A 23,111-nucleotide genomic window follows, 5' to 3' on the forward strand; every position below is an offset into this window, starting at 1 on the left:
ACAAACACATCTTCTGGTAAAGTCATCCTGGTTAATGTCAAGTTGTCATAATCAAGACAACCCAAACAATGTCACTTGTCATTGCAAAAACCGAATGACACTTAATGACACATAACACGTACATGTCATAAACATTTATGACATGTACATAATGTTTATGACAAGTTCATGACAGTGTCATGTCATAGTTATGACAGTGTCATGTCACCCTTATGTAGATACCTTCAAGTAAAGTGTTACCGTTAAAACACCAAATTATCGTTAACAGCTCACTGCAGAGTAGCCACCTTGTGGTAAACATATAAATTAATACTCATTTAGACCTATTGGTAATGTTGATAGGTTAATTTAGACTCAATAGGCAGTGATATCTTGATTGTAAGGCTCACATATGTTTTTGTGGTGAAGCTGAATAGGGAGCATGTGTGAATGCCTATCGTATAGTCAATACACATATTTTAAAGGCATATAAGCATTGCTATAATTGCACCAATAAAGGACATTCACATACAAGTTTTGAAGCCACTCCAGTGCTGATTTAGCTGAAAGCTTAGGATGTGTGAGGGCAAGGGTTTGTCAGCACAGAAATCATCGTTCCAATGTAAGGCACTCTGAAGCAGGATATCCTTAATAATGTGCCTGTATCTGGCAAATTATTTGGCACAACACATTCTGATGACAACTGAGTGACTCTGCCCAGTGTCTGCTAAATATAGCACTTTGTATTGGACATCAGCTATTGCTTAGCCAGAGCCCAAAATCTCATGTTCACTGTTTTTTTCCATACTCCAGGCTGCTGTCATGTGCCTTTTATCAGGAGAGGCTTGTTTTTACCCATCCTGCCCATACAGCTCAAATTTTACAAGTGTTACACTGATATCTTATTCTTATGGTAAGCTCTTTCATGGCACCCAAGGAAGTGAATATTTCCGCCAGTTATTCTTTCAGTTCTCAGTCTCCTTGCCTGGCTGCTCAGTTCGGTTGGGATGAGCAGCTCCAGGTCTATCGTTCCACTTTTTCTTATTTCCTACTGATGAAACCTGCTGAGCTCTTGCAACACCAGGCATTTAAGTGACATTCAGTACCGTCCCAGACACAGCCACACCACATGGGATGGGGGTTAACTTCTTTGCTCAATAATTTCTACAGATTTAACTGAAAGAGGTACTCTTTCACTTTCCATAAACAGACATTCTCTACCATTGCACAAGTTTAAATCAGCAACCTTCAGACATGAGCTTTCTTCTTGAACTGGATTCCACATGCTCTGTTCTGCAGTAACCGCAATATATGAGGGATGTCAGACCAGAGCAACATTTTATCTATTGATCATCTTATGAAAAACACTGTGCAACCAACACACTTTGGTGATCATGTGAACTTAATAGTGAGATTGTTCAACTCAATTGTTCAATTGTATGGTTGATGCACAGACTTTTCAAGAATTCATGAGTTAAAAAGTGACATGTATTTGACTAGTTCTCAGTTAAAGGGTAAGTTTTGTATTTTTCAGTCTTGACCCTATTTTCTGTTTTTATGTCTGATACGAAGAACGATTTTTAAAGTGGTCCAGTATTTAGCGAGACTACTGCAGACACCAGCAGTTAAACATGCTGTGATGTAACTACTTGGGGATGGCTGCATGTCAATTAACCTCAACTTCAAGTGCTTTTTTTTGCCACTGACAGGCTCTTATTATTAGTGTACTAGTCTGACAACATTATGGAAAGGATCACTATAGATATAGACCTTTTTTTGAGGAGTAACATCCTTTTCATTTACCAAAAAACACCTGTAAAATCACTCTTGCCAAACCGACTGGATTCCATTTAAATAAACAGTAATTTTATCATGTATAGAGCCAAGATATTGTCACAGATGAATTACTAGATGAATTAAGGGTTTATTTCAACCAAACCAGAGATGTTGGTCGTTGGAAGAGTGGAAAGACGAACCAAGAAAGCCTTTGTGACTTTTATTTTGTTTCTGTCGATTCTGATGATTCTGTATTCATGAAGTGTGTTTTATGATGATACAATTATTATTTATTTAAACAGAGTCTAATAGTTTTGGCGATGGGGATTTCAGGGCTGTTTCTGGTTAAACCAAAAGGATCTTAGTCTTCAACAAAAAGGATAAACCTCTATAGTGATTAAGTGGTCTCACTCAAGGTTGTAACCATTTTAAAAATTGTTGTCTTCATTAGTCGCCTAAAGAGAAAACATAGGAAAATAGGGGGCATGTTGAAAAATACCAAACTTACTCTTTAATATGTGAACAAGAATGCAAGCTTCATCATCCAGCCAAAAACATTTGTTAGTCTATTGGCTGTTTGTGTACAACATTAAGTGGAGTTAGTAAAAAATAGAATTCTTAACTGCATTGGCCTAGCCATTCAATTAAAATAACATAAGACTTATTTGTAGAAACATCCAGGTCCTCGGTTTAATTTTAGTTGTAGATCATTACAAAATTTAGCTTATGTTGTATAAAATAAAAATTTAAATCAATATTCCAATCCAGCTCAACCTCAGCCACCAACATGCTTAGGTAGTGAAGTAAACAACATTAAGTGCTAAAATCCTGCTGAAGGAAAAAGCAAGCTGGCCAGTCATTCATAGTGTGCCTCCTTATTGATCGCAGGGCTGCAGTACAGCCCCTTATCCTGATAATGTGAGAGGTAGTGACCTAAGCGTCTCCAGGGATCAATTCAAAACCCTTGCCACAAAAACAGCCAATTAGTGAGCGTGCTCCACCGCCTCTCAGATGCATTCCAAGGGCCTCTTTTTTTTCCATCCAGAAAACAAGTCCATTTTCCTCGCTCCAAGGAAAGCAAAGACCATGAAAACAAACACATAATACAGGATGAGGAAATGTTGTTAATGTACAGAGCAAATTAATTTTTCACACGCCAGCTCAGTGGGTTTGCTTTTGTCTCTGAGCACATGTGTGTGTTGTTGGTGTCCGTGTGTCTGTGCTCATGTTCCTGTGTGATGACTTCCATTGCACCTAACCACAAAACATTAATCCTCTCAAGTTAATAGCCCATTTCTTAATGTCGGACCCCCATCAAGACTAATTTATGGGAAAAAGAAACATTTTAATGAATCTCTATTGGTAGCTCCAAGACCTTAATACTGTTGTACAGCTTAGTGTTGTTTTTCTGTTGATTTTCATGAAAAGGAGTGGAGTACGAGGACCTGATTCTGTGATGATTAAATCATGGGAATACTCTACTCTATAAAAGGTCACATTTTAGCCTCTCTGGACGTCTTGGAAGTAAAGCTAGACAGACTCCATGGTTACTAATACATTCCTCTGGCAACAGGAGACAGCATAAGGACAAATCAGATGTACACCCACTCACTTTTTCCCAATACTTTTTTAAAATGCCTTTTTCTCAGAAGTTTGTGTACATCCAACCTGTCAAAGCCGTTTGATGCTTCCACTAGGTTCTGACTGACGGGGAGTAAAAGCCGACTGGGTTAGAGGTTAAGTCAGCCTGGATGAGGAAACAGGGAAGGGAGGTAGTGTACCACATCAGTTTCCTCCCTGGCTGGGGGGTGAATGTCGATAGCCCAGCATCGAGAAAAACAGTAAGACAGAGGAACATGATAGCGGCACAAACACTGAGGAAACATGTCTCCCCTGCCCTGAGCTCAACATTAATTTCTGCATACAGCCTTGTCAGCAGTGACATTATTCAAAACAGCAAGAGCAAATGTTAATGAGTTCTTATTTGCATATGTATTTTTTTCTTTGTTGAAATGTCACTGATTATTACGTACTATGATGATAAATGCATCTGCTCATGCAGCCTGATGTGTAATTAGCCATTAGGTGGAATGAATAGATCAATTAAAGGAGAGAGACCAGGATTAAGAGAAATCAAACCAGGAGGAATGCAGGAGACACAAAATAACACATCAGGCTCACGGGGGGAAAAAAAGCTCACCTCCACTGCTTTTAGATTAGACAAGAAATCTGGATCCTAATCAAGGAGAGGTGTCTTAATTCTCATATAGATCAAAGATATCAAAGGTTTTATTGCACATTCTTTAGCTCTGAAGTGTGACTTTCAGAATCAGGAGCTCTTGCCCTTCGCACTAGCTAAACAGTTTATTTTCTCCTAAAATCCATCTCTGTGTGAGAGAGGAGATGTGGATTTCCTGATTGTATTTATCCCCTCCCGGGATAATCAGGTGCCATGGCTCGGTCTATTTGGATTTTTTCTAATGCGGTAAAAAGGAAAGAGGGGGAGGGGTAAAGGGGAAAATGTTTTCGCTTGGCCTTTGCCTTTTTCCGAGCCCAACTATTCTCCTGCCAGCGCTTGTTATTCACGAATGAGGAAAAAAAATGCATTACTGCGGACCAGATGGGAACATTCCACATGACCAAACCAATCAATCACCTTGGTGGGACGCAGGTGTGACACAGCCGTGCAGCAACACACCATTTCACAGTCTATCAGGCACAAACACATGGTCACCAATCAATGGCACCCTGAGGACCCATGAGGAGGGGTGCTCCTCCGCAGCCTCCCTGGTTCATGGCTGATGACTTCATAATCACACATCCATTCTCTCAGAGGAGGAACGCGATGAGCTCCCTAATAACATCTCCCACCATGTGAACACCAACACTGTAATGGATGCTGCTTCTGTGGGGACGCTAACATGCTCCCTCTGCATCACACATTCACATGTGAGCTCACGAGAGAGGGCTATCCAGGGAAACAGAGCACAGTTAACAAGCTGAAGAAATGTCCCCCAGTCGGATATTAGAATCAAGTCAGTGTGTGACATCAAAGTGTGTGTCGATGTTTGGTATTAGATGCCAAACAACTGTTGAACAGTGAAACAACAGAGAGCCGAGGTGAAGGACAAGGAAGGATACACACATGGGTTAGGAATGCTGATCCAGCTCCAAGCACTCTGGGCATATTTCCTTACACAGAAAACCCCTGCAAACCCTTTAAGAACACAAGGCTGCACTAAATAAAACACCAAAACAGCCTGAAGGGGATAAATCTTTTGATGAGCGCTCTCTGTGGGGATGGCATTGTATGGTGGGCAAAACCCGCAGCAGCCATTTAAAAGAGTTTGGTTGGTTTTAAGTTGACAAAAAGAAATGTACCTTCCCACCCCCATATTCCTGGCTGTAAAGAAAAAGTCTCACAGAGCCGTGCTTCTCTCTACACTTCCCACACCTCACACTCTCAGGGCTGTGCCAGGCATTGTCAAGTGGGAGTAAAGGCGAAACAAATGTTTGCATTTTATTAACCAATCGCAATCCACTACAGTCCAACAAGAGGGGAGTGTAACATTATCTAGTGTTTTGTTTGCCAGCACACCCAGCATGGACACAGGACGCCTAGGAGAGCAGTTGTGACTGTGGAAAAAATGGAGGCGGGGGTTAGGAGCGGTGGGCATGAGAATTAACCAGCAACTGTGGGCCAGGTTTTCTGTGGCTCGTCTCAACAAAAGGACTCAACCTTTGATATATTTTCAAATTAAATGCTTTGGGTGAAGGAAACATTACAGAGTTTACCTAAAACCTGACTTGTCTATGTTTCAGTGATTGATGTCCGTGAATCAGGGGTCAATTTTATGTACTCTTAGTGTTGCAGTAGTAGAGTTACTCTGTTTCAGGGGAAAGAAAAGGAGGAGGGATCAATCCATCTGTGCCCAACCTGGGTTCATACCACGATTCTACTGGGCAAATGTTACTTACATCAAAAAACAGAAAGAGAACTGAATTTGATCATATTTGTGACCACTTAGTGCATACTTTTTATCACATCTCCATAGATGTGAACTGTCAAACCCCTCCGTACAAATCAAGCAAGTCTCTTCTTTAATACTCCAGTGTTCTCAAATCCTCCCATCAGAACCAATAAGGTGCCTCCTTTTCAAAAATACAAGGTACACAGTGGGCGGTGTGATTTTTCAATGACAATTTTCTGCATCACACTCTTATCTTTTTTTTTTTCATTTGCACTAAGCCCAACAAAATTTTCATCCAAAAAGAAAAAACGACCTATGAATGCCCAACATACAGGATCAGCTAAAGACAACAGGTGTGAACAGTAACACAGTGTTAAGTAAGATTATGGAGACAGAGGTATTTATTCAGGTTGGTCTCAATTGAAAACAAATGTAGCTTAGCTTTAATGCTCTCAAGACAACATCTGTAAATTCCAGAAGTACAAAAGTCAGTGCCAAAACTGTATAATGCATCAAAGTTGCTATGTATAGAGACCATGTGAATAATGTGTCCAGCCATCCACATACACTGGCATGGCTTGTGTTTACAGTTGTATACAGTACGTACGGCTTTCTGCAAAGAAGATTCAAGACGGAAAATATTAAGACTCGATGGTCACTGGCTTTTTTGGTGTATGTCACACTACATGGTGATAACGTATCCAATGCTGTCAGCAACCGCAGCACCGAGTGCTGCAGTCAGCAGACTTTAATTGTTCCACTAACTGTAACTCTTCTGAATGAATCATTTCCCTTTTAGCTTTGGGCTTGTATTAAATAATCTCTAACATTCTTCTTGGCATCAGCTGCAGGCAGCATGAGGCGAGAGAAACGAGAGAAAGGGGGGGAGGGGAGAAGGAAGAGTAGAGAGGAGAGCGAGATGTGGAATATATAAGGAGGCCAACAAGCACAGTGCGTCTCATAAACAGAATTTGGATTTATCTTAAGTTCTTTTACTCACTTTGTATTTTCATCTGAAAAAAAAAAAAGTTTTAAAGACATAATTTTAGTGATGCAAACACAATTATGCACAAGTATCCTGGGCTCTATTAACCAACTGCTCTCGCCTCGCCAATCTACATACATAACTCTCATATAAAATGCAGTCGAACAAGCTACATGAAGACACCTTTCCGCTGATTATAAATCATTGCGGTGCTTCCAAAAGACTTGTGTCATCATACCTCAGCTATGCCCGAGCTCTTCCTTCCTCTTTAGAGAGACAGCCCTCCAAGCCTACTGAGACTACAGCTGATCCTCTGCAGCTGGGCAGCCTCGCCAATTGCATGCTGGGGGCCAGGGCCCAGGGAAGGCAGGGTCAGGGCTAGGCAGGGCCAAGATGGGCTAAGAGAAGCACAAGGTCAGGGGAGGCTGGGATGTGTGGGGAGATCTGGGCGGCATGTGGATGGAGAAAAGGGATTTGCACCCTTTCAGCTTGTCTTCAGCTCTTCATGGTCCACTGACCGCAGTAATAGATAAGCACACCCTGCAGCTCTGCATAATGACCGGCTACATCTACTAAACTGTACTGCACTGCATCTCCTTGTCTTCCCTTCTGTGCTCCCTGTTCTAGTCATATATACAGCACATAATGTACATTTTGCAGTTACGATAAAGTAAATGTGCAAAAAACTGTTTACCATGAATTAATATTGTATAAAGCTCTTCCTGTGAAAGACTACAGTTTGTGTGTGTGTGTGTGTGTGTGTACGGGTGTGAATGACAGAGGGAGGAGAGGGAGCAGCACTGGCAACACCTGTGACCCACACTGCAGTGGAAACTGAGTGCACACCTGAACAGCACCTGGCCACAATCACAGCCTGGGTCTGAGGAGGGTCTCCCATGAGACGGAGCATTAGCACATGACACCTGCCCCAGTAAAAACACACTGGGGATGCCAGTGTGATGTGGGATTTGACACTTCACCAAAAGCCTTGAGGAACAGTTAGAAATGAAAAGGGAAAAGACTGAAAGAGATTAATTCTGTTCTAGTGCAAAAGGCTACCCAGTGGAGCATGGCTGTATAATGCCCTTTTCTGAATTAAAAAAAAAAAAAAAAAATAGCAATGTCACCGAAACAACTCCATAAATTCATTCTTTCCTTTTAAAAGAAACAAAACCGAAAAAAGGCAAGATGGAAGCTTTTTGTTTACAGTTTGTTGACGAGGAGAGGAAACAACTGCACCAAACACTTACTGAATGCTAATATGATGCAAATTTTAGGTTCCAGCAGTGTATTATTATTTTCTCTTTACCAGCTTGAAACTTCTTAAAGAGCACAGACAAATACACAGCATATAAACACCATACTATGACCTCCATGATGTCAATCCAGGCCAATAATACAGATTTCATGTATTTGCATCGTTTTACAAATTACACATTTGCCAGGAGTAACTGTTTGTCACATGACAAGTCTGCAGACTAAAAATCTGCTATGAAAGCAATGTGCAAACGATCAAGTTATTGGAGGTTACTTATTTTTTAAACTGCAAAAAACATGCTCCAATAGGCTCCTAAAATAGCAAGACAAATTTCTTATTGTACTAAGCAAAAAGATTGTTTTAGAAAAACATCTTATTTTTTCACAGAGGTGCTTTACATTAACATGACATGTCTGGGATACATGACAATACAATAGAATAAAGGGAGCTTGTCTGTAATATATTATTACTGCAACATCAGTACTGTGCTGTCTAGACATTTTCTTATTGAATAATTAACTGTGTGGGAACAGATAACTCAACCTGACTGATGGAAATAGAGAGCAAGGCAATGCACCAATTATTTAACAATAAAAAACAACAGTTCGTTGTGACTTTTGATGTTCTGTTTAACTAACACAAGGATTTTTTAAAGCTGGTGTTTCAGAGGTTGTCTCTACCGGCAGCTAAGGGTCAAAGGCACCTTCAACACCCTCTCAAATTCTGCACTAAGGCAATGTACAGCAGCGGGTGGGGCAGAACGACAGGTAGTCACATTAGGGTCACATGTGTATGTGTACGGGCTGGGAGCAGGATGCATGTGGCTGCATGTGTGTGTTGATGACAGAGTTAAACTGATTAGTTTTCATGCCGGGCTAAAGCTGTATGAGTAATATATATGGAGCACACCACAGAAACGTGAGGAAGAAGGTGCGACTCAGCAGTTGTGATATCACGCCCTCAGGCACATGGCTGGAAAGAACTGATGCACAAGCAGTCATGACCACAGCTATGCAGTAGGAGGAAAACATCAAAGGAGAAAGTCAGCTGTTTGTAGGCCTGTCACAATAATTACATTAGCAATTTATCATATGATACATAGACATGACCTCGATCATTTTGCTGACCTCAATTGTTTGTGTGTTTGTTTACACAAGAATGTCACCAACATTTTAGCCGAGATGATCAGAATTAACAGCAGGATTTTCCCGACCATTAGAAGACTTGGGCTCAGCAATTCTCCCTTTTTTTGCTCTCCATCCCCGGCCTACTTGTGTGAGTCCGAAGAAAAATAAAATAACACCTCGAAGACGACACAGCGTAGTTGACCAGTAGCCTACAGCTGCACTTTTGGAGAGGAAGACGCACAGTCCTGATGGTCATTAGCTTGCAAACTTCTGGTAAAAGGTCTGTTGTTTGTAGTTGTACCCTCCAACAACTTCATCCTCCACTCCATGAAACCACCAGCAAAGTGTCCAGTTCCCAGGCTGTCCATCTCCGGCAGCACGTCAGAGGTATTATGGAAGTAACTGCAGCTGAGTAATTTTGGGCTACTACTATGGGTACTAAAATTTTATGTAGACTTTCTTATATATATTAACTGGCATAAATTACTTATTTAGAAATATATTAAATATTTTGTTTTCAATTCTAATGTCTGAATATTCTTAAGAATGAACAGTTCACTGCTCTTTGAAAAGGTATACTTTCATTATTATACTATTATATTGTCATTATATCAGTGGAATAAAATGGTCCCAAAATGACAATAATATAATTTATCCCAATTATTGCTGGTACAATATATCGTCAACCAAAAGTAGTTACCATGATAGGCCTAACTGTTTGTATTCATTAAAACCATTTTCTGAATGTTATGTAGGACAATACAGTAAATTTATCACAGTAAACATGGGCATAACACTACGTGTGATACAGACAGGAGATGGAGACTTGGTTCTGGACTTTTTGGAGGACTATGAAAATGTGTTTGTGTTTCACAAATGCAGACAGAAATCCTGACAATGGCTTTTCTGCATCTGGCTAATTTTATTGTTATAACCATGATGTTCTCATGGTCCATGCCTTTCTAGCCAGGCCAAATTTCTAACAAATTCAAGACAGACAGCCAGACTGTGATGAAAGGTTGTCTTAAAACATGTAAGAATTAAAATATATATGTAGTAATTTTAGCCTATAAAATTTAAAACAAATAAAACTAATGGATTGCACGGGTCTTTTGATGACCCATAAGACTTTTCACTACTTATTCCAATAAAGGGCCACAAACTGTGACTAATGACGGCTGTGAAAAGTTACATCAACCCTGTCTCGCTAATTAGCACAGGAACTTTAACGCATCATCCGAGGTTAGGCCTGAGAATCAAAAGGCTTTCTATACTTGGTGGAAAACAATATCAGTCCATTAAGTAAATAATGGCAAAAAGGCAAACATTAAGCAGCATACACACACACACACACACACACACACACACACACGCCCAATCAGGATACAGCGTGAAGTAAAAGAGCAGAGAGCAGCTCTTTCAGCTCATCGCCTGTGGTAATTGCCCAGATTGCTTGAAATCAACCTCCCCCACTGGCTCCCCGTCATCAAGCTAACACCACAAGAAAAAATCTTAGCAGGTAATTAGATCTAACTATTCCTTGTCAGGGCTATGAACTGTTGGCTATCCCTGTGGCTATACAATTAGAGCAACTGAATGAGAAACAACCCTCCACTACAAGACCTGCAGAAGACTTCAAGTCAAGCGTTGCTACATACAGAGAGGGAAGAGGGGCTCAGTGAATTATATCATTGAACTCATCAGCTGCACAGGAACATGAGACAATCGGGAATAACAACTGTGTAAATTTAAAAGATGAATGTGTAATCCTGGAACAGCTGGAGGATAAAACACTTATCTTTTGTCTTAAAGTCTGGCCAATCATGGTTTCAAGTCATTAGTGAATGTCACTTCATTAGAAACAATATAATGAGAATTTAAATTGCCAGATAATCAGCGATGTACAACTGTTAAACAGAGATGCTTCAGTGTTTGGCTGTACTGAATGTCTTTTTTTACATTAGAAGCCTCTATTGAGGTTTTTTAAATGACGCTTTGAATGTCTTGCATCATATTTAATGACGTCATCACCTAGAAAGCTTCCATTTGGCTTTTTCTTCAATATCTTTCTACAGTTGTTGTTGAAATAAAAGGGATGACATCTCGATCAAGCAACGAGCGAATACAGATAAATAATATGATCTTTTTTTTGTAGGTTATTTATGGTGCTGTTAGACTGCTGCTACACTGTCCTGTTAATACAGGTGCTGCCTCCCATTGTGTGCGGCAAGCAGGAGAGCAAACAGTGTTTGGACCGCACTGAAAATGTTGATTTTGAATGGCTGAATGCCAGTGGATATGGACTAAAGCAGAATATTGAGTTGGATAAAAATGTGTTGTGATTTTTGGAAATGATTAGATCTATCTCTATTCTAATAAATTTCAAATTTTGGCTTTACAACGTTGTTGAGTTACTGGAAGGTTTGGATCACAGGAGTCAGAAACAATCCTACGCAGCCACCACTAGAATTGAACTCTACAAATACTATAATATTAATAATAGTAGTGCCGCCTTACCTTTATCTGCAACTGTGCAGAAACAGTTTAAACAGAATGAACAGACCTGAAAATGCGGCACAGGTTTCCAATGTCCAACGGCCCAACAGTACTTCAGTGAAATGATGCTCTTTCATCACAACAGGCTGGAATACAGGTAGACGATATGGCCTTGAAATAATATCAAAATATTGCCAGGTACTTCTGTGAAAGGGACATTTTTCACAAGGTACTGTATACATAAGAACTACAATGTAAATATGATTACAATGTGACTGTAATATATCATTTCAGCTTGTGCGTCTCTCTGTTGTGATTTAAAATGCCTCTCTAATCAAAGACACTTTTCCCAGTTTACCACCTATTGCATCTCATAAGACTGTGCATATGTGTGACACTCTTATCTAAAAGTGGGAAAAGTTTTTGCCCATCTGTAAGGCCGCAGGAATCACAAATTGTGTGACTGCAAATCACTGATATGTCAGTAAAGACTGTCCAAGCGTAGCCTCTTTCAACACATGTGACCAGCGGTTGAGTCAAACTGACTCACATGGCTGAGATTGAAAAAGTTTGTCTATAGTGACCTATAATAAGCAGGAACAATGTGGCTGCCACCTGTCCGGCAGCATGCAGTGGATGACGCTGGGGTTAGTAAGAGGATTGTAGCACAACAGGGTGGGGCTACAATGCACGTGAGGGCCAGACCAGATGATCCATGCTAACATGGGAGTCGGCCCCCGGGGAGAACAGTGTCACCGTTAAGCAGTCAGTGACTCCCTCCCCCGGTACTTACCCCAAACCCCATTCTTCATCTTCAACACACACCCCTCTCCTTGTCAACCATCCAACACCCACTATGACTTTATAACCTCACTCTCTACTAAATCCATAGAACCGAAGCTGGATTTTTCTAATCAAAATGTTTATATCGTGATGTTTACTGTAGCTACATACACATTGACATGATTAATGTTTTTCATTTTCCCAGTGTGTACAAGGGATTCCTGGTCACTGTGAGTCACGCCACTCTGAGCACATTTAAAAATATGTATAATACTTTACTACACTCAGTACACTGTAATACCAAAAGAGATAATCAGTTGCACATTACCACAAGACTACACACAGAGTATCGATGTTGTGATCAGGTATTATCTCGCGCTATATTTAGCAGTATAGAGCTTCACTGTTGGTCCAGTGTTTCCACAGTACACCAAATTTCTACCACATGTAAATCATAATATACAAGATCAGAACACTATATTAATAAATCATTAGTTAATGTTTGTCTCTGGTTTCTTTGATCTACATTATAAGTCTTGTTTTGACATTTGGTGGGCACATGTTAGAGGATCACAGAGGGTGCAGAGGAGCAGACATTCACAGTGGTCCGTGTTTTAAATTGAATCTTAAGAATTGTTTTTTCCTCTAGACTGCTGCTCTCTATTATGTTTAAACTCTAGAGATCTGTATATAAAAGTAAATTAAATCTCGGAGCTGTTTGGCCAAGCAGCAGTGTTATTTGATAAACAGGAGAGAAATGACGTAACTGAAATTATATTTCTCGCAACAGCAAAATAAAAGAGAGAAGTATTTTTTCCAAAGGAAATTTGTAATCAGTGTTGCATTTTATAACACAAAGCATGGTTTAGATCTACTGTACTGATAAAGTAATGCATGTAAACATGGAAAGTTTGTCATCAGGGTTATGAAATGGGCACTTCCTTTAAGGAACAATACACTGAAAACGAGGCAGGAAACATGGAGAGGTCATCAGGGTAGTGACACATCAGGCTGACCGCTGGCCACTTCATTACCAGTTTTATATTTTCAACATACTGGTTTTCAGTGCTTAAATCTAAACAAATATACAGTTGCAAAATGGGTAGGCTAGTTATGTTTATTAGTCTGTTAGTCTTCTGCTTTTCTTTTTCAACTTAGGACTATAAACTAATGACCAGTTATTTCATCTCACACAGGTGGAGCACCTCTTTGCTAAGTTTCCAAGTCCAACTTACAACAGCAGACATAAGGTTCAAAGAATTTAATCAGGTTGCTTTGTCAGCAGTGCTGTTGTTGAAGTTGACTTTATATGTAAGAGCCATATAGTAAATTTCAGTATCCAGAGCCTTCGACCAACTGGGAGCATCTTCACTCACTGACATTTGACAAGCACTCAGCTTCATAGGTGTAAGAGAGGCCACTGAATGAGAAGGCAGGACTGTTTTTTGTTCTTTGGCTCTGACTGGTTATTTTATTTATTCATAATTAAATGCTTTTAGTGTTATTGCCCACCACAATTCCCATTTATGCTATTTATGAAAGCCATGATACATCAGTTGCAGTGTTTTATAATTTGAGTCATGGCACTTTGGCTGTTAAGTTAATTTAGTAACAAAGGGATATAATGAGAATTTCTTCAATAATATGTGTAAAAGCCTACTGTTGTACTGTGGTTCAATATGCTTTGTATTTCCTCCATATATGTTTCAAAATCACACTCACCTACTATCCTTACACGCCTCCACTGTATAGCAACAGTAAAGAAACAATTTAAGTGGAAGTGACCAAGTATGTGATTCAAGCCTATAACTAAGACATAGTGACTGTGCCCGTATGAATCAGACGTCCTGTAGAGACTCAGCTTTCCCCATCAGCATGCCTCGAGCATGAACAGGGAATCCAAAAAAGGTCAACTTCCTTCATGTATTGAAATAAACAGGGATTGTGTTTAACAAGCAAAATTTTATCAAAACATCAGTTTACAAACTCTAAAACAAATCCTGCAGTATCATCTATGTCTCATTTATCCAGTCGTATGCTCAGTACTTCCTAAACACAAGCATTTGCACTAAAACCTTAGGATTTAAAACACGAACAGTCTCGTGCACAGTCGAGATGTGTGTGCGTTTGGTCTCTGCTCAAGCAGAGCTCACACGTACGCGCATACTCAGGCACTACTCATAGTCCAAAGTGTTTTATACTTAATCATTTTAGTGAGATGTATGTGTTTAGGAAGTGCTGAGCATAAAACTGGATTAATAAGACTTGGATTATACTGCACAAGTGTTTTTTAAAGCATACTTTCATATGGTTTTGCTGTTGTTAAACACAGTCCCTGTTTACTTCAATTCATAAAGAATGTTGGACACATGCTAGAAAAGTTTTCTTCACGAATTCAACATAGCACGAAATGAAGTTTTCTTTTAACAACGTGTTGGTACATATGGGGTGCCGTTTGTAAAGTGGCTCACGCTGAAAATAACATCAACATTTGCCACATTTAGCTTCAAACAATGTTTAAAAAAGTGTTGTGAATTTTTTAACGTCATCTTTTACCACATTTACAGCAATATTTGTTAACTTAGAAATATATTAAATAGTTAAATCTAAATCTAAATGTGGCACCTAAATGTTAAATCTAAATATTAAATATAAATATAAATATAAATGTTAAATCTAAATGCTAAATATAAATATCTAAATGTTAAATCTAAATGCTAAATATAAATATAAATCTAAATGTTAAATCTAAATGCTAAATATAAATATCTAAATGTTAAATCTAAATGCTAAATATAAATATAAATGTTAAATGTTAAATCTAAACGTTCTGGGTGAAACTAAATATTTAGCTAATATGCAAATTCACACTGCCGGTCACCGGAAGTACCAAAATAAAAGCTCGAGATGGTCAGACTGTGTTTATAGAATCAAATAACGAATTAAAACCAACTTATCGGGGGAAATGGACACTTGAACATACATTAGCATGATAATAACTACCTAAAATAACAAGAAACGTGTTTGAAGAAATTTTATTTGATGTGTACTTTGAGTTGTTAGTGTCCCTTCGGAGGGAATCACCTTGTTGTTTACAAATACTTCCAGGTAGAAAACCAGCGGAGTTTAGCTACATATATATATGCATACCTCACATTTTTCACGTCACTATATCACCGTTTAGACTAATCTGGTGTTTGTAAAGTCTATAAACACAATGATTGAACAAACATTACTATCACGTTCTGAAATTAATAACATGGTTATCGTAGATTAGTGGGGCTAACTGTTAGCTGTTAGCCCCGTTAGCGGTGTCTGTAATGACTCATTAAGTCTAAACAGTCTGTGAAAAAAAATATTTTTTTCCAGCAGATGTCTTAGTTACAACATGACTGAGCTAACTGGAGTAGTTTCATGTTGTATCCTACAACGGGAGGCTTTTAACAGATGACGTCCCAATGTTAGCTTTGCTGCTGCTGCAGCCACTGATGCTTTCTAGACATCGTGATTTCCCAAAACTGAATAAATACCACACATCGCAACACAAAACTGCTTTGCTAGCTCAATCATGTTGTAACTAAGACATCCGCTGGAAAAAAATATTTTTTTAACGGACCGTTTAAGAGTTAATGAGTCATTACAGACACTGCTAACGGTGCTAAGAGCTAACGGTTGTTAGCTTAGCTTAGGTTGTTAGTCCCTCCGAAGGGACACTAACAACTCAAAGTACACGTCAAATAAAATTTCTCCAAACACGTTTCTTGTTATTTTAGGTAGTTATTATCACGCTAATGTGTGTTCAAGTGTTCATTTCACACTATAAGTTGGTTTTAATTCGTTATTTGATTCTATAAACACAGTCTGACCATCTTGAGCTTTTATTTTGGTACTTCCGGTGACCGGCAGTGTGAATTTGCATATTAGCTAAATATTTAGTTTCACCCAGAACATTTAGATTTAACATTTAACATTTACATTTAGATTTAGCATTTAGATTTAACATTTAGATTTAGATTTAATATTTATATTTAGCATTTAGATTTAACATTTAGATTTATATTTATATTTAGCATTTAGATTTAGATTTAATATTTAGATTTAACATTTAGATTTATATTTAGATTTAATATTTAGATTTAACATTTAGATTTAGATTTAGCATTTAGATTTAGATTTAATATTTAGATTTAACTATTTAATATATTTCTAAGTTAACAAATATTGCTGTAAATGTGGTAAAAGGTGACGTTAAAAAATTCACAGCACTTTTTTAAACATTGTTTAAAGCTAAATGTGGCAAAATGTTGATGTTATTTTCAGCATGAGCCACTTTACAAACGGCACCCCATAGGTACAGGGGGCAGTGAGAGGATGAACTGCAAAGAAGTCCTACTATGACAACAGCTGTTTTATCTTGCAGTGATTGTGACTGTGTAGTAAGCAACAGAATTACAGCGTTCAAGTTACGAAGTAATCTACCAGTACACTTGCAAGTATTTTATTGTTGCACACAGACTCAAGCAAACCATTTGCTTTACATCTCGCCCAAGATTTTCACACACCCAATGGAACGACGGACTATGTGGCCAGCTCAGAAGTTCAGAAATGCCTCTGTGTGCTGTGAACAAGAACCTAAGATGTTAAGATGCTTCCTGAGTGGAAACAACCTGTTCAGCAGTTCAGAAACTGTCCTGACTGACTGGATTTAACCATTAATACCAATACTGCATGAGAAATCGTAGTATAACTGTATACTTTACTGTTGTGTGGTTGTTCTACCCTGTTCATCGATGAGGAATAACCCTTCACACATGATTGAATGATATGTAAATCCCAGATATTACTGTGGAAAAACAATTTAATAAGACCACACTCATCTTGAATGCCTAGCCTGAGATAAGCACAGGCAATTCCAAGTTTACAATCACCCTGTCTAAATCTGACATATCACTGCAACAGATCACATCCATATTCTGCAGCTCGTAAGCATAATTACAGACGCAGTTGAAAAGGGGGAGGGTTACGCAGTGTGTGTGTGTGAGAGAGAGAGAAACAGTCATGTGATCAATTACAAGAAAGATAAGATTTTGTTTCAATTCAGCAGCACCCATTTGCGAACTAATGGCTTTTCTTGGAAACCAGTCTCCAGGGTCATTACATAATGAGCTGAGATGTAGTTAGCCATAAAACTGTCAAGTGGTTACACATCACAACGATGCCAGGCCAAAGAGCCGGATAACACACAGCTTTTAATTGTTATAATATGAGAACTTACTCAGACACGTAGGTGGTTGCAAAAAGGGGAATTTTTTATAATCATTATCAAACTACAAATTAGGGCTGACCCGAATGCTTCAAAGCTTCAAAGATTCTATCGTTGCCTATCCATGTCTGAATCAGTATTCCAATGCTCTGTTTTTTCTATACCATCACCCCAAAGTTCTCAAGCAGCCCATAATCTAGGAAATAGTAATCCAACATAATCAATTATACATCAACATTAATTATTAGTTATTCTCAGGCATGGACTTTAAACTTAGTGATAGGCCGCCTTTTTTGACTACAATAGTTTGATCACCCGTGACAGGCTTACAGACACGTCAGCATGATGTTGAAAAAAATCAGGCATCTGGAATAGTTTCAAAATTTACAAAGAGTGACTGCCTGAAAGTCAAGAGACAGATATGCCAGAGGAAACCGGCATATCACAAATCTACAACAAGCTCAGCAAACAACCTGGAATATGAAAGTGAGCTTAGCCGTCCTGCAATGTATTTATTTTCTAGCTATTATTACTAATGTTACTGTGACCTGCATTCTAACAAAAGGACTAATTGTCACAACCACACATCAGCCTCTATGCCTGAAAACTGGTATTCGGGACAGCCCTAATACAAATCTTATAAATTAAAAAAATCATCCACACAACTGTGCTTAGCAGGAAAGTCAACAAATAGGCCGATCTTCAGTATATTTATTCTAACAAAAGCCAATAAACTACCAGCTACCACGCCTCCACCAACCTGAGTCAGTTGTTACACCTGAACACCACATGTGATTGAGTGTGTGAAAACTAGTTCCCAAATGAGAAGAGAAGTCAAAATAAATCTCCATAATAGTAACAGATAAATGGCAGAGATGTAAAGCTTCTGCAACTTCATATGGCAGAAACATTTAACCTACACCTACAGAACTAAGAAGAGAGAGAGAGCCTGAACATTAACAACTGCAGAAGCATTACATCATTCTGAAAAAATTACAGTCATTATTTTCACTTTTATTTAATTAATAGTATTAAATAACATCCAGTTTAAAATCTATTAAAACGAGCATACTGTGAACATGACGGATGGTGTTGATAAAAGGGTGCTTGGGCTAATCTGATAGGGCTGTGTGGGTACATCGGATCTAACAAACACTCATAAAAGGCGATCCCCAAATGCTTTGCTCTTAAAATTAAATATTAAATGCAGATATACAATACCTCATTTTTATATCAGGACCCAAGCAGTGGTTCAACCAAGCAAACAATGAGGACAAACATGATTTGACAAACCTAAAGGTGAAGACAGCCAGAAATACTGAACCCTGTTAAATAACCTATAATAAAATTCTACATGTCTAAGATGTGCATGTGTGAGAAGGTCTTTGCTACAAGTCTGTTTAACCTCACACCCAAAAAATCACTACTGCCGATAGAAGTCGCTGAGGGCAGTTTTGATGTCTAGGAGACGGCTTCTTATGACAGAAAGCTATACTGATGGCGTGACTTCTAGCCTGGGGGAGGGTCATCACAGGAGGAGGAAGAGGGAGATACAGAGAGACGAGAGAGGGGGATTAAGGGAGGAAATAAAGACAGCAGGAGATGGAAGAGAAAGAAAATAGCCCCTGCAGCCTGGCAAGCCTTTCAGTACTGCTACCTTGAGATGCATGATGTGCCTTAACCTCAATCAGGCAATTTTTCTAACAGGATGTCTTCCCACTACCAAAGGGCATGTGAGGGGTGAGTTGAAGAGAATCACTTACTTACCCATTATGTTCGAGTTCATGAAAGGTGTTGGGGACAATCCTTCATGGGACACTAATCTACTGTCACTCAAATGATCGCCGTAATGAGGGCTGTCAGCGAAACCCTGGGGGGAAGAGATCAGAATATTAAGCACATTATTGGGCAACTTCACTAATTGAGTGATATGGCATACCACTAATTAGGAAGAGGAGAGCACAACTGGTCGGTTATGCTAATGAACTGTCCCCTTTATTGTGCATTACGAGTACAAACAAATAAAAGAGAATCTAACATCTCTGCTATTGACATTTCTACTGTTGTTTCACATTCATACGTTTACATTATAACATAATGATGTGCCATGAAGATACAAGTATTCAGTGGACCTATTTGTGCAGAAGAAACAACAATGGTATGTTTTACTTTTTTTTCTTCTTTTTTTTTTTTTTTTTTACGTTATCAAAGATCAGTCATGCCTGGTGGATGTGAAAGCTACCTGCCTGCAGTGCCTCCCTTTATGTTTTATCTGAATCTGTGGACAGCGACATCAATTGAGGCTTTTAAGTGACTCACCTTTTCAGCCTTACGTTCACCTAGAATCTGTTATTAATGCTCCACTGCTATTTTTTATTATGCGCAATCTTTATAGATTACAATTAAGATAATGATGGTGGAAGTTGTTATGATACTTGCTGCTGTTACTGTTTTATATCATTTATTTAACCTTTGTTCTGTTTATTATATCATTATTCAACTGTTTATTACTCTTACTTCCCTCCTCTTATTAAATGTAATACTTTAACTGCTATGTACACTGGGTGAGCCTCATGACAGGTGCTTCTGGGTGTCATACCCTAATATAGACTGAAGTGTGCCTAAACCATATTGACTCAGTAAAATAAATTGCTTTATAAGCTATTTGTGTAAAGGTATACTGTGCAGAATTGCTGGTTACTGTTTGCAAAAACGCTCGCCAATGAAAGTGAAAGTAAAGGCCAATCCCAAATTCACTCTCATTTGGCATTTTGGTTCAGTATATTTGCATTTTTTCCCTGCTGTGTCTCTTGGATGCCTGCTGCTTATGGTCTGGCGCCTAGTGGCTACGTTTTCATTAAGCTCCAACCTCACCTGAGTGCTGTGTGGATACGCAGGCAGGCAGAGGGCAGAGTCTCTGCAGAGGGATTAATTCTATGGGTCTATACATTGTTTTTAGGGGAAATCCTGCATAGTACATCTTAAAAAAAACAAAACAATTCATTTCCACAACATTGTGAGACCATTTTGGGGGCTGGTTTTGTAATGAAAATACTTCTGATTCAGTGCTCTCCTAAAGGTTGTAATTAAATAGAAAATCTAAATCCTTGCCAAAGTCTTAAAAAGCAGGGTGAAATGTCATTATTGTTAAGGAGCATTTATGCTATAAACACATAAATAAATAACTTGGCTTATGAGCTTCATAATGTCAACTTACCATCACCAACAAAGCAGGTGATGCTTTAGAAAGCTGGACCCTAAAACACTTTGCTTTATCTTTATTGCAATACATCTATAAACAACATAAAAACATGATATATTTGTTTATCTTAAAGTTTCCTTTTAAATTCTCCCATTTTATCTATAATGATAACAGGTTTATATATCTGCCCACTGTTCATAAGAATGTGTTGTTACACAGAAGAGGAAGAAACAGAGAGATGCAATCCTACATCATTCCAAGGTACCTGCAGCTTAAAAAAATTGCCTTTTCTCCTGCAGCTTGACAGCGCCTTTTCATGACAGTTATCAGCTTCGGGGGCTTAGGTCTAAATATCGGTCACAGTATGGTTTTTGAAACTCGGGGTCCCATGTAATAAAAGATACTCTGTTACAGTGCTAATCCCAAGCCCTGTGAAAATCCTCCTGTGCTCCAGTCAAATACATCTCCCCAAACTACATTAACTCCCAGCAGAGGGACCGAGCAGCAGTGGGCTTGCATTTCTATGGAGCTATTTTCACCAACTCATACCCTTTGCATTCAACATACAGTAAAAAAAAAAAAAAGAAAAAAAAGAAGTAAATCTTATTATCCATCTTTTTTTTTGTGAGTGAATGGTGATGGAGTAATTTCAAAGGCAGTGGAGTGTTGTGCTGTGTCGAGGGAATCCTCAGAGATTCCCTATTGTGCTCCTGCCAGGCCGCACATACTGTTAATCACACCATGAACAGACTCAATAACAACAACAGCCCCGTGAGAGAGGCTCAAGCAAACTAACACACACAGACTTACACATACACAGCTAACCTAAGCAGGCACAAAACATCTCCTCTCTTCTGCAGCAAAACAAGGAAAATATTTCAAACTACAGACTTAAAGGAATTCCTGGCAGTGAGTTAGATGATTTACTGATACTACTCTGATATTTGTCCATTAAACATATATAGACAGCAGCCAGTTAGCTTAGCTGAGCATAAAGACTGGAAATTGGGGGAAACAGCTAGCCTGGCTTAAAAAACCACACTTATCAGCACCTCTAATAATAGAATTTATGACCAATTTTGCATTGACCAAACTGAAGAAAAAAGACATGAACCAACATTGATTGCTTAGGGTTAGGGACATTTTTGCCCAAATGTCCACTGTTACATAAAACATTAATTTCGTGGAAAAATACCTAGCATTTGTTGGCGGAGGGATTTTTTTTCTGTCAATTTGTGACTCACTCTGCATATGGAATTCCACTCTTTTGATTCCCATCATGCCAAGTTTGAAAAAACTTTTTGCATAGAATACACCGAGCTAGTATGTATTGCCTTGTACCTGATTCATCTTGGTTAAATAGCCAATTTTCATTGAATCTGCACTTCCGTATGTCGTCCAGAGTACAGCGACAGCTAGCTAGCAGACAGTGAATCCTCTGCTCTGAACATCACGGCTGGAAACAACGCATGAGTGTTGTTGGCTCCACTATCCTGATCTACGTGACATTATTATGGCATTTAGGAAATAACTTAAAAAATAGGGGTGTCCAATCATTTTGAGAGTTAACAATGCAGCGCCAGAAAAAAACTATTCCTAAAATCCTATATCCCATTTCTTAGCATTTTTAAGACCTTTGATAGATTGATTTAAGATATTTTAATACCCATTAAAGCCTCATTTTTAGATTAATGAACTGAACGCCTTTTAAGACTTCTTTAGGGTCTGGGGGAACCCTGTCCTGGCAAATACTTTCAACCAAGAAACAAACAGGTGAATTGTCATTTGTATGTTTTGTCTTTTTTCCAGATTAGACCAACAACATATCATGTATTAATGAGGGAGCTTTAATGCAAGGTGTTCCCCCGGTTTCACTCTTAGCCCTGGCTGCCCTGCCTACATTTAAAGGACAGATATGGGGATGGGATTGATCTAATCATCTCAGCTCTTTGCCAGAAAGCGAATTAACAAATTTCACGAATAGTCAAACTATTCCTTGAACTAAATATTAGAAAGCACTTGGTGGTGATGAGCAGTTCGTTCATTCACCAACAAGTCTTCTTTGATTGTTATGACTGCCAGTGTCAATCCAGGCTCGGTGTGTAAGTGTTTGTGTGTGTGTGTGTGTGTGTGTGTGTGTGTGTGTGTGTGTGTTCAAATGTGTTTGCTCCTCTGGGACTGTTAGATCATCAATCACAGATCCCTCATCATTCCCAAACACTGGTGGCCTACATCTATCTGAGACACTAACACAAGCTGTCATCGCTGCCA

The 23,111-nt window shown here is 38.8% G+C and overlaps 1 protein-coding gene across 7 annotated transcripts in view; it reads right to left on the bottom strand.

Moving 5' to 3' along the window:
* Positions 1-23,111, bottom strand: part of tcf12 (transcription factor 12) — a 101,950-nt gene that overhangs the window by 57,633 nt on the left and 21,206 nt on the right. For all 7 annotated transcript variants that reach the window (XM_078175840.1, XM_078175832.1, XM_078175830.1 and 4 more), the window contains exon 5: positions 19,406-19,508. In XM_078175840.1, coding sequence (XP_078031966.1) covers positions 19,406-19,508 — 103 coding nt within the window. The remainder of the gene's footprint in view (positions 1-19,405; positions 19,509-23,111) is intronic.

The sequence above is a fragment of the Epinephelus lanceolatus genome, chromosome 2, assembly GCF_041903045.1.
Source record: "Epinephelus lanceolatus isolate andai-2023 chromosome 2, ASM4190304v1, whole genome shotgun sequence".
Lineage (NCBI taxonomy): Eukaryota > Metazoa > Chordata > Actinopteri > Perciformes > Serranidae > Epinephelus > Epinephelus lanceolatus.